The sequence below is a fragment of the Panthera onca genome, chromosome F2 (assembly GCF_046562875.1).
Source record: "Panthera onca isolate mPanOnc1 chromosome F2, mPanOnc1 haplotype 2, whole genome shotgun sequence".
Taxonomy (NCBI): Eukaryota; Metazoa; Chordata; class Mammalia; order Carnivora; family Felidae; genus Panthera; species Panthera onca.
Genome location: NC_138356.1, coordinates 58309862 through 58321122, shown reverse-complemented (window position 1 = coordinate 58321122; position 11261 = coordinate 58309862). Strand labels below are relative to the sequence as shown.

At 42.6% G+C, this 11261-nt stretch overlaps 1 protein-coding gene across 2 annotated transcripts in view; it reads left to right on the top strand.

The window, feature by feature from the left end:
- Window positions 1-886: 886 nt before the first annotated feature.
- CSMD3 (CUB and Sushi multiple domains 3) overlaps window positions 887-11261 on the top strand; it is a 1245616-nt gene continuing 1235241 nt past the window's right edge. For both annotated transcript variants that reach the window (XM_078441978.2, XM_078441977.2), the window contains exon 1: window positions 887-1429. In XM_078441978.2, the coding sequence (XP_078298104.1) occupies window positions 1252-1429 (178 nt within the window). In that variant the 5' untranslated portion in view covers window positions 887-1251. The remainder of the gene's footprint in view (window positions 1430-11261) is intronic.

The window sequence follows — 11261 nt, the reverse complement described above, 5'->3', positions numbered from 1 at the left end:
AGTGCGGCAGCCCTACCCCCTCCTGAGATGGGATCAGATTCCAGAAAAGTCAGATTACCAGTCCGGCACCTAGTCTAAGGAACTTGCGGATTGTTAGATCTGGGCCAGGATCAGACAAAAAAGACTAAGAAATCGGCACACAGGAGGCAAAACGCGCTGGTCTCAGGACACAGCTCCCCTACACCCTGGGAGGAAGCAAACAGGATCCCCTATAGATGGGAAAAGGGAGCCGGTACCTGAGCGATGGCCAGTAGATGGCGCAAGAACTCTTTCCTTGTGCAGTGTTAACCCTTGAATGGTGTGTGGAGCTGCCACGTCCAGATGTATAGATACATACATTGTGCGTTTTGAAAGAAACCTTCCATTTACATACTTGGGACTGGTTCAGAATTAAGACAAATGAGTCTGTTCTAGATAACTACCACAGATAAAGTAGTTTAACTGCAGCACACATTAGCCCAAAAGCGGCTGGGGAGGATGAAAGGGCGAACTATTTGGGGAAATGACTGGCTCCCTCTCCACCTCACCCCCGCCCTAGTCACGGATGAAATCGGTTTACCGAACCATAGAAACCTGATTACGGGCTCACACGTAGGCATTTGCATATGTAAATGCATGTGTGCAAATAAATTCTTCTCCGTGATCTTCTTTTTCAATTAAATCATGGGATAATAAATGCGAGACGCCTGCCTGAAATATACTGCAACTACAGTAGTAACACATGTCCCATTATAAGGACGTGGGCATCGATGGAGCCCGATTCGTTATCAGCATGGTTTCCCCAAAAGCAACACAGATCCTCCGATTAAAATATTCCTCAAACATGTTTCTGTATTCACAAGCTGCAATGGGGAGCTCACTAACATCATATTTCTCGGGCTGCTTTTACAGGCGGAATTGATCCATTCGGGGGGAAAAAGAAACCAAGCCCCTTAATTTCAAATATTGTGGGGAGTTTGTCAGAGAGCGGAGCTGGGCTTGAAGAAGCAGCTCACTAGTGGTTTCTGGTGGTTGCTATAACGAGCTAGAATTGAGGTAGATTTTGGTGGAGGGGAAAAAAAAGCACAGGAAAAGACAGAATCCAGAGTAGCAGAGACTTTGTGCCCCCGTTGGAGAGATGGTTGAGTCCTCGTCAAGGTTGCTGTGGTATCCCAGAAACACCATTCACTCCGAGCTGTGACCGCGCACCAACAACAGCAACAACTCCACTGCGCCGGGCTGAGGAGCAGGAATTAGGAGCTCGCGAATAATATGAAAGGGATCCGCAAAGGGGAAAGCCGAGCAAAGGAATCCAAACCCCGGGAGCCTGGCACCAGAAGATGCGCTAAATGTGGCCGCCTGGACTTCATCCTGATGAAGAAAATGGGGATTAAAAGTGGATTTACGTTTTGGAATCTCGTCTTTTTATTGACGGTGTCTTGTGTGAAAGGTAGGTCTGCTTTCGGGGGTCCCCCCTGTTTTGTATGTTGGTGAGCTGACTTGTCGCCGGAAAAAGGCTGGTAGCTTACTTTGCAATTTGCACCGATAAAATAATGATAATAATACTGAAGAAGGAGTTGATTCACAGCTCTCCCCCCCCCCCATAGGAAATGCATTTTGCTTGCCAGATTTGGCGTTCAATGCAGTGATTGAGCTTGTGCTCAATAAATATTCTTGCAGTATGCTCAAACGAATACGTGAGTTGGTTCGTATAGCCTCTAACTAGTGGATATCCAGGCAGAATTCCTCTGCAAGACTTTACTTGGTGGTGAGGATTACCTTGATTTCTACTGAAACCAGTGGGGTTCGATGCCTGGGCTAGAATATTTATATTAAAGACACTCGTGCAAATGCTTTTTAACCCTTTCAGGGCGCAAAGTTACTGACATACCAGGAATGTGCTGTTAAATGCATTAGGGCACAGGGGTCTTCCAAGCATCCCCCTACTAACACAAATGTCTGAGTGCATATGTGAATTATTACTACGTGGGCTCTTGTGCATTGATAAATGGTAGGGGAGCTTCCCTGGGTCCTGTGGTAGAGGACTGGCTTAAAATGAGGCTTTAAAAGGGTCTGAGACGCCACGAAGTGTAAGGATCCACCTTTGGGGAATGAATGAAGGTAGGAGGAAAGTCATTAGCTGACGACCAAAAAGAAAATCCCCAGCAAGTATCGGCGTTCAGACAGGTAGAGTGAGTGTCACATGCACAGACAAGGGGAGGGGGTGGGTGGGATGTAAAATGTATTCCTAAGCAGGAAAGCAAGGGACAGTCGGAATCATTGGAAGCAAAGCTGTCCTCGGGGAGAAAATAGATCCCCAGTTCTGTTCCACAAGTTCTCCTGCACCCGGCCGCCCATTAATTGCTGCAAAGAATACTCAGGAGATGTTTATGACTCATGCCATCGTTTTTGAAAAATCACCTCCCCATACTCATGGCAGCCCGAATAGATGCGATGGATGTCGCTTTCAGTGAAGCTGGTTCCAAATCTCGGGTGTCCTGTGTGTCGGGGGTGGGTGGGGGTGGAGGGTGGGGGGTGGGGGGTGTTTTGGCCCAGGCGCACCACGGCTGTCAACACAAACTGGACGCTTCTTCCTTTGTAAAGGAGTGCCTCTCTGAACCGCAATCGGGCCGCGTCTCTATGAAACAGTTTATTGTCCAGCTTGCAGCTGGCTGTCCCCCCACAGAAGGCAGTCCATTTGCATTCAGTGGAAATGATAATTCATGTTTTGGGTGGAGGGAGCTGGAGGGGTTACCTCTCCTTCTATTAGGAGCAACCGCTGGTGGCATGTCTCGAATTTTAATTTACATCCCTAAATGCCAGGAAGTCGCCTCCGGTGTCTGTGGCAGCAACTGTCTTGTAATCCCAACCTGCTCCTTAAAGCTTGATTTCTCCCCCCCTTTCCTGGAGCCTCCAGCGTAGCTCTAAGGCAAAACGCTTGTCCTCAGCGGCGTAACTACACTGCCTAGTGCACAAAACGTGTCTCGGGTTGCTTTTACAATGGGTTCGTTTCCGTCGCCGGCTCGACGTGCGAGGAGCCTCACGTTTATGCTTAGTTCGTCTGCCACAGGAGTCGGTGGTTCATGGATGGCCCTGGGGCTGACTGCTAGACGCGCGCTCCGCGTGGGGGAGGCGCAGGGAGGCAGCAGCAGGTCCAGGCACGAAAAAATGTTGGGGTGGCTCTTGCGAGAGGATGACCAGGGGTTAAGTGCGAGTTTTCATGTGATACCTGTTGAGCGAAAACACATTCGAGGGGCAGATGGGGGGAGGGAGTCTCCGAAGCTGGGCGAGCACGCCAGCCTGACAAACACCGAACCGCGCAGCCTGCAATTACCGCCCGGCTGCCCGCACCTACCGTATTTTCCGAATAAGACGCGCCACTGAAAGGAAGGGCGCGTTAATTTGGTTTAAATGGCACTGGAAACAGGACCCCTCTCCTCTCCTCACAGCTCCTGGACTTTGGACTGAGATCACTGGTCTCCACTGAGTATATTCCAGTTTGAGGGGCATTTGAGAAGGAGTGTGTCACACACTGCTTTGGTCCCATTCAAAACCAATTTTTTTTTTCTTTTTTTTGGAACTTAGATAACATTTAATGGCAATAAGATTCTTCTTTGTCACTTACCTGCCACTCGGAAGATTTCCCCTGTATTTTACAACTTGGAACGCTGTCCTCAAATTCTGAGAAACAAACTTACATGGGCTGTATGCTTTAGACCTGTTCCCTAGCGGCGGCGGTGCCTATCTTAACAGTTGCTTATCCTCCCCTTTCCCCTCTTATTTTATTCTAATTTCACTTCAGTGAAAGGCTTTCCTCAAGGCTTTCCTAAAACCGTGATTCCTGAAATTGCTTAAATGGTATTCTCCCCAACGTCTATGCCCCAGTTTGTTTTCCACGCTGTTTCTTCTGGACGCTCAGGCCCACGGGAAAGCTCAGAACGGGGAGGCGTTTTAAGGGCTTTGCAGGTCCTATTCCAGGATAGCAGGAGTGTTCAGGAAGTCCGAGGTGCGCGGTTTTCCACGCGAAAAGCTCATGCCACAAGAATTCCACCTTCTGCCCATACTTTTCATCACTTCGTATCTCACCTCTGCCTGCAAACAGCGACAAAGAGGCTCAGTGGGAGGAAACGCCTCAGAGCAGAAGACAAAGTGGCCTTCAGTGGTAGGCCTGAACCGCTCCTATGGGGTTGAAATGACAGCCAGCCTTATCTGGCCATTTTATCTCCACTGTCAGGATCTCAAATAAAAGGTGGCCGACAGAGGACACTAAATTGGGGTGGGGAGCTGCTTAGACCCGATGCATGCCTATTTTAGGCTGTAACACACACGCGCACATGCTCGCTCGCGCGCAGTCAGAGGTTTCCGAAATGCAGCCTGCAGCTGCAGCTGCAGCGTGTCTGTTGAGGTTTCACTCAGATAGAAACTGTGAATCTCCTAGTCGTGCTGAAACGTCCCGCCCACGTAAGCAGACACTCGGGGCCACTTTCCCACGCTCCGTCTCGGGGGATCACGCAACGCTAGCAAAAGGTACCACGCAAAGGTGCAGGAACCATACGAAGGTACCGGAAGGCACTGACCTCGGACGACAGGTGGGCTCCAGCCAGTGCGCTGCGTTCCACGCCCTGCGTCAGGGCGTACTTCCAGGGCCTCTGGCAGGCCCCGGACTTCGAGAAGGATCCACGTTTCTGCGTGCTCTGGGATTCCAAGGAGATATTACTCCCGTCACAGAGCTCCTTCTGGAAGAACGGGTTTCACACCCTCTTCAGCGAACTCAGAAGTACCTTTCACGGAAGCCAGGGTGGCTGAGCCCCGAGGGAAGTCTCAGACCCTTGCGTCTCTTCGGGGACTGATAGCCTCGATACCCTCACTCCTCACCCTCAAGGCAATAGTGAGACCAGGCAGAAAATGTCCTGTCTTGAGGGGGCTTTTCAAAAGGGGGTGGAGTGAGTTAAAGACCTCACCGAACAATAATAACAGCAAACAACCACCCCACCCCTCCATCGCAGCCATCAAAACCCTTCCCTTTAGTTTGGCACGTTTGAGTCATGTGCTGGGAGGTAATATTTTGTGTTCGAGTTAGGGGTCCTGCTGCTGCAGTTTGACCGGGTATCCTTCAGTCTTGTTCTTTGGGAATACTTAATTTCTTCTAGAAGGGCAGACTCCATGAAATTTCAAAGAACCATCAGAGGTTGAAACTGAGCGCCTCACTTGGCCTTGGTGCGAGCGTGTGTATTGTTGGGAGGAGGAGATCCACCTGGATTGACACCAACGGGCCTTCGGGAAGCCTCGGGAGCGTGTGGGCGCGTGGGTGTGGGTGTCCGAGGCGGAAATGCGTGGCAGGTAACAGTGCGTTTATATTCCCCGAACTCTAGATGGTGGTGCTCTGGACACCGCTGTCGCGCTCTCCGGTGGGGGCACCGAGAAAACTCCCTTTCCCCAAGCTGACCGCATCGCTCCCCTCACTCAAATTCTCCAGTGACAGGCGCCTTGGGAGTTCGAAAAACTCACTCGAGAGCAAGTAAACGGCCTGCTGCCCTTTTAGGATCCCTTCATCCCCACCCCAGCTCTCTGGCTGGGGGGAAAGGGAAACAGGAGATAGTCCTGTTCAGGGTTCAGGAGGCACAAGGGTTTAGTTGGAACCTAGGGGAAAAGGCAGAAATGAAACAGCATGGGGTCATCCAAGTCACCGTGTGGTCCTCTCCCAGCGCGGCTGTAATGGCCAGCTCAGGGCTAAAAGCTGGAGGCTCAAGGGGGTTGCAGCACATTGCAGAATAACAATGAAGCAGGACGACTGAAGAAAGATGGGCTCAGGCATCAGGCGAATTCCCTTCCCCATGAACACGTCGCCTTTGGGCAGGCTTTACACCACCTACTTGCTAAGCCAACCCAATTTGCCACCCAGAAAAGGGTTGAGCAGCTCCCAGAATTCTGAGCTGAACTTCTCCTGGACAGTTACCTCCTAGAAATTGTTCTGAAAGGTCATTTTGCAGCACCGTGTTTTCCGGAATCTTCTGGTGTTGGGGGACTGGCGAGGGGCTGAGGGGAAGGCTGCATCAAGCCAGTGTAAGAAATGTGTGTGAGCAGATATAATTCAGGAGCAGGTTTCAGCCCCTTGCAAACTTAATGCCAGCTCCTTTGAGATCCTTCAAGAAATAAAGGCATGGAATTACTCAGTAAAGTACTCTAGGAGCATAGACTTAGTTGCTGGAGTTGTTCTTACTCTTCATGATATTAATTAGCCTTACTATTTGTGGGACAGTGGAATAGAATCTGGGGTATACATGTCTTTTCCTTGAACACACAGTTTAGTATCTAAGGAAACATGAAATAGTAAAGCAACAGCAAATGGCATCTATACATGATTCTAAATGTAGTAAAACTCAATCACAAGTGGGATATAGAAGAGATAGAGCAATTACTAATGTCTTTGTACTCATGTGGGAACCTTCCAATGCAAGGTATTTGCCTAAGATCTCAAATACAAATACCTGAAAGATACTGAACTGAACTTTAGTGGTCTCTGACTTATTTCTTGTGTACCAAAAAATGACTTCCTTCTACTTAATATCAGGGTCTCCAGAAATGGCTTCAGTGTTTTGTCCACCTTGAAAAATTACTGGAAGGCATCCAACAAGGTGTCTACTAAGGAACCTGTTACTTTAGATTACTTTAGGCAACATGACTGTTTGAGAAAATATGCCATTTTGTACTTTAAAGTCCAGTGTTTGAAAGATTAGAAGTAAAACGATTGTAAAAGAAATTAGAAAAAATGTGTAGGATTAAGAAAATGTGTGAGATACAAATAAAACTTGAGGCCATTTTGTCTATAGATCCATTTAAACATAGCTTCCCTTTGTACCTCTTTCTTCTCTTACCTTTACTCATAGGACAGTGTAGTTTATGGACACAGTGGCAGTTCTGATTTGAATTCTGGATGGGGTGTATTAAGGATGTTAGAACAGACACGACTGTTACCAAATTCATCTTTTCTCTTAGAGTGAGCAGGTGGGTGATGCATGTAATTTTCCAAAGAGATCAATTTTCATGTCTACAAGATTTTCTCAGAACTGGGCCTCTTATAAGGCTCTCATTCTCATCAGGAATATCACTTCTACAAATGTCACTGAGAAAAATCAATTTGTTGAATACCTTCCAGTATTCAGGGGTCTCACGGCTGATGGTCATCCTTTGGTCTCTCAAACTTCCAATCTTGTAGCCATCAAATGTATTTCATGCCATCAAGTCCTTCGCTAAGCTATTGCTTGGTGCTGGTTGAAGCTTCCAAGGAGTAATATTTTCTATATAATCATGGCCTATTGACAACAACCCTATCTGAAATCTCCTCTAAAAAAAGTCTACAACATTAGAGTCATACAGCTTATAGTTGAATTATATCAGTGGTAATCACGTGGTATTAGATATCACAATGTTATTCTATCAGTTTTTAAATACTTGCACTGCAGTGATTTTCAAAGTGTTCCTGAACAAATAACATCAGCATCCTCTGAAAACTTGTTAGGAATATGAATTCTCAGGTGCCCACCCTAGGCCCTGAGACAGATACCCTGGTAGGTGGGCACAGACATTAGTGTTTTTAATAAGTCATCCAGATAATTCTGATGTGCTCTATGGTTTGAGACCCACTACAATAAAGAGCAAGAGTTCTCGAGCTATGAGACCTAAAGTCAAATAATAATTTTGCCAAGCAGTTATGTTTGCACTAGCAACTCAACTTTCCTAAACTCAGTTCCATTATCTACACACACACACACACACACACACACACACACACACACACAAAGGAGTTTGTACCATATCAGCAGGTCTATACGGAAAGGGAGATTATATATTTAACATATATGGTATCTGACACTGGTAGCTATCATTAGTATTATTCAAACGCACATTCATGTGCAAAGCCAGTGTGAATTCCCTCATACTTCAACCCTAACTTGTAGCCCTAACTTGTACATAGCAGTAAATAAAAAAAATGTGGCATCTTCTTACTAGCTATTATTTCACTTTGGCCATATTCCCAGTCTATTATACATTGGAGAAATACTTTGAAACTTCTGCTTATCATACTTAATACAGTTACTTCAGGACTTAGCACCATGTAACAGGGGCAGACCCATAGCTTAAAAAAGTTACCCCTGTTCCTGGGCTAATTCCATTCCCTACATAGGAACTTTAATTTAATATCAATTGATTAATAATACCTACTGAACTTGATGATTCATCTTGTCACAAATTGTGATATTTTACAGGGCTGGGCAAGTTCTTAAATATAACTAGTTAACTGCTCTTATTTTATTCAGGAAATGCACATGCCTAAAAAGGGTAAGTGATTTTTACTAGGTAAGAAAGTTCATTAGTTCTAGAACTGAGACAAGATCATCTGGCATTCAAGTTCATGTTCAACTCTCTTTCTACTATATCTTCTCAGTTTTAACAGAGTTTGCTTAGATGACATCAATGGAGATGATCACAAAGGTTAATATTTATGTACCATGTATCAATCAGTACCATATAAAAATATTAGTGATTATATAATATATATACATATAATACATATGTTTTGTTATAATTTTTAAAAATTGTTAACCACTTGTTTTGCAGGTGAAAAAACAAAACAATTTTTGAATGAAAATATTTTCTGAGGCTGATATAATATCTACTTCAGAGAAATAACTAGTCATATCTTCAATAAAATCTATACAAGTCTTACAAGTCTATAAAAATAAAATCAGTGTATTGAGTGTTTTTTTATGTCTCATAAAGAACTTTAAGCAATAGTATTTAAAATTAAATTCTTATTTATTTCTTATAATCTAGACGCAACTTATTTATAAGCTTTTCAATCTAGAAAATCTGTTCTGAATTTATTCTCATGTTTTAATTATGTTTAAGCCATATTAACATAAAATTTATGCAGTCCCTCTCATCTGCACTTACATCACAGATTTCTCTCAGGTGATCTATTTAAGAAAATGGTGTCGTTCAAAACAGTACCATATAAATAATAGCACACTTGAGAAATATTAATAGTATAAGAACAATTGATAATGTTAGAGATTATCAATTTTAGTGACATATGAAATATTTAAACTCTTTCTAAGATATGAGTAAATTTTCCAAAATAATGAATACTACTAAATTTGAGGTGTTTAAATGTTCAGAAAGTGACTGAAATATATAAAAAGTAATGAGTGATTCTCTTAAAAACCAAGTTTTGAATGTTCAAAGTTATAACTTCCTTTGTGTTACGTTAGCAGATTTTAAAGGAGTATTTATGATTATATAGTTTTAATGATAAAGTTTTTTTTTTAACTATGACATGTTTTAAAATACGGTTGGATACCACTTTGAAAGGAAATTTATAAATGGAAAAATTCTGCAGAAATGGATTTAATAAATCTCAAAAATCTAGGACTATGCTATACTTTTCCACTAAACTAAGTCCATCAGATTGACTCCATAATGCTGAGAGGTGCTTCCTATAGAGACAGGACATAAGACACTGTTATGTTTGGGGAAATATTACCAAGATAGCATTCTTTGTTTTATCTTTTTTTTTTAATGTAGAAATCTCTGTTAAAGTATATTGTTTACATTTTAAACAGTGGTTCTCTACCTCATTTTCCTGCTTTGAATTCTAAAAAGCATCTTGCTAGATGGCTGTTATCTCCTATGTACAGATTATTATCTCCATCTACAAATTATCCACATTTCCTGAAGCCGGAGATGTACAATGACTTTCCATGAGCATAAGGTTAGCTAGTTGTTGAGTGAAATCTGAAATGAGAAGGCATTCAGAAACTCATCAACGTATTAAAAGTTGAAACTATACGTGACTAGCTTACTAATTAAACTTCATTCTTAGGAAAAACCTGAGACCTTGAGAATTTAATTTAAAAGAAAGGCTAAAATTAATATTCAGTATATACATACATACTAGGTATGTAAACCTATATAATCTCACAGTTACATAATACATAAATTCTGTATTAAAATCTTCAACATTTTTTCCTTAAGTTGCCTACAATTATTCTTTTAATGATCCTGTATGACAGATGTGAAAGATACTTTTAGTTTTATAAGCAATAGTAAGTGAAGTAAATGCACAATAATACACAAGTATGTCACTATAAGATAGATATAAAACTATTTAGTGCATTAAACACACACACACACACACACACACACACACACACACACACACAACCAAAATTTATAATCCTTGGATCCTAACCCAATACTTTTGAGTAAAACATAAAATTTATGAATGTAGATGATTTTATGAACTTCACAAATAATATATGGATGTAAAATTGTTTACAAATTGTATTGTAAACCATGGCAAATAAATTTGTTCCATTTGGTACCTTAATCTTCCATTCAGTTCTATAGAATTTTAATGATGTGAAAGTTCTTGTATCTAGTCTAGTGTCTAATAGTCAGGGAATGTACATCAGATTTATTTGTCAGGGCAAAGGAATACACTTTAAAAAATCATATCTAAGCTCTATCCACATAGTCTACTTCATTCCATCATTACATCCTAACTAAATGTACGAGCATAGCTACATAAAGAAGAGACAGGTCAGAGCAATGAAGTGACTTGCCAAGATTTAGAGTGTATAAAACAGTCTTTAAATTCCCTATCAGGGGCTCCTGGTGGTTCAGGCGGTTAAGCACCCACCTCATGATATCAGCTCAGGTTGTGATCTCCAGATGGTGAAATTGAGCCAGGCTTCAGGCTCTATGCTGACTGCATGGAGCCTGCTTGGGATTCTCTCTCTCACTCTCTCCCTCTCTCTCTCTCTCTCTCTCTCTCTCTCTCTCTGCCCCTCCCTAATTGCACATGCTCATGTGGTCTCTCTCTCTCTTTCTCTAAATGAATGAATGAATGAATGAATGAATAAATAAATAAATAAATTCCCTGTCCAGTACATGTTTCTCTTCACATAATCCTAATTGGTTTATGGGAATAAATATCCCTGAGAGGAAAGACCACTCTCTAACCGAAATCATGACCAGATCTAAGCAGTACTTCCTGAAGTAATCATGTAGAGAGACACAGAGACCTAAATGAAATAATATTGGTGAGAAACAGCATTCCATTTAAAGATTAATGTAGAAATTAAATAGGGGCACTGAAATATACACCATCATCTACAAAAGAAAAAAATACACCTATGTATGTAGTAAACTATACTCAAGTACTCAAAATTAATGTTACCTTTTTTTGTGAAGGTGATAAAATTTATTTTTACATGTAA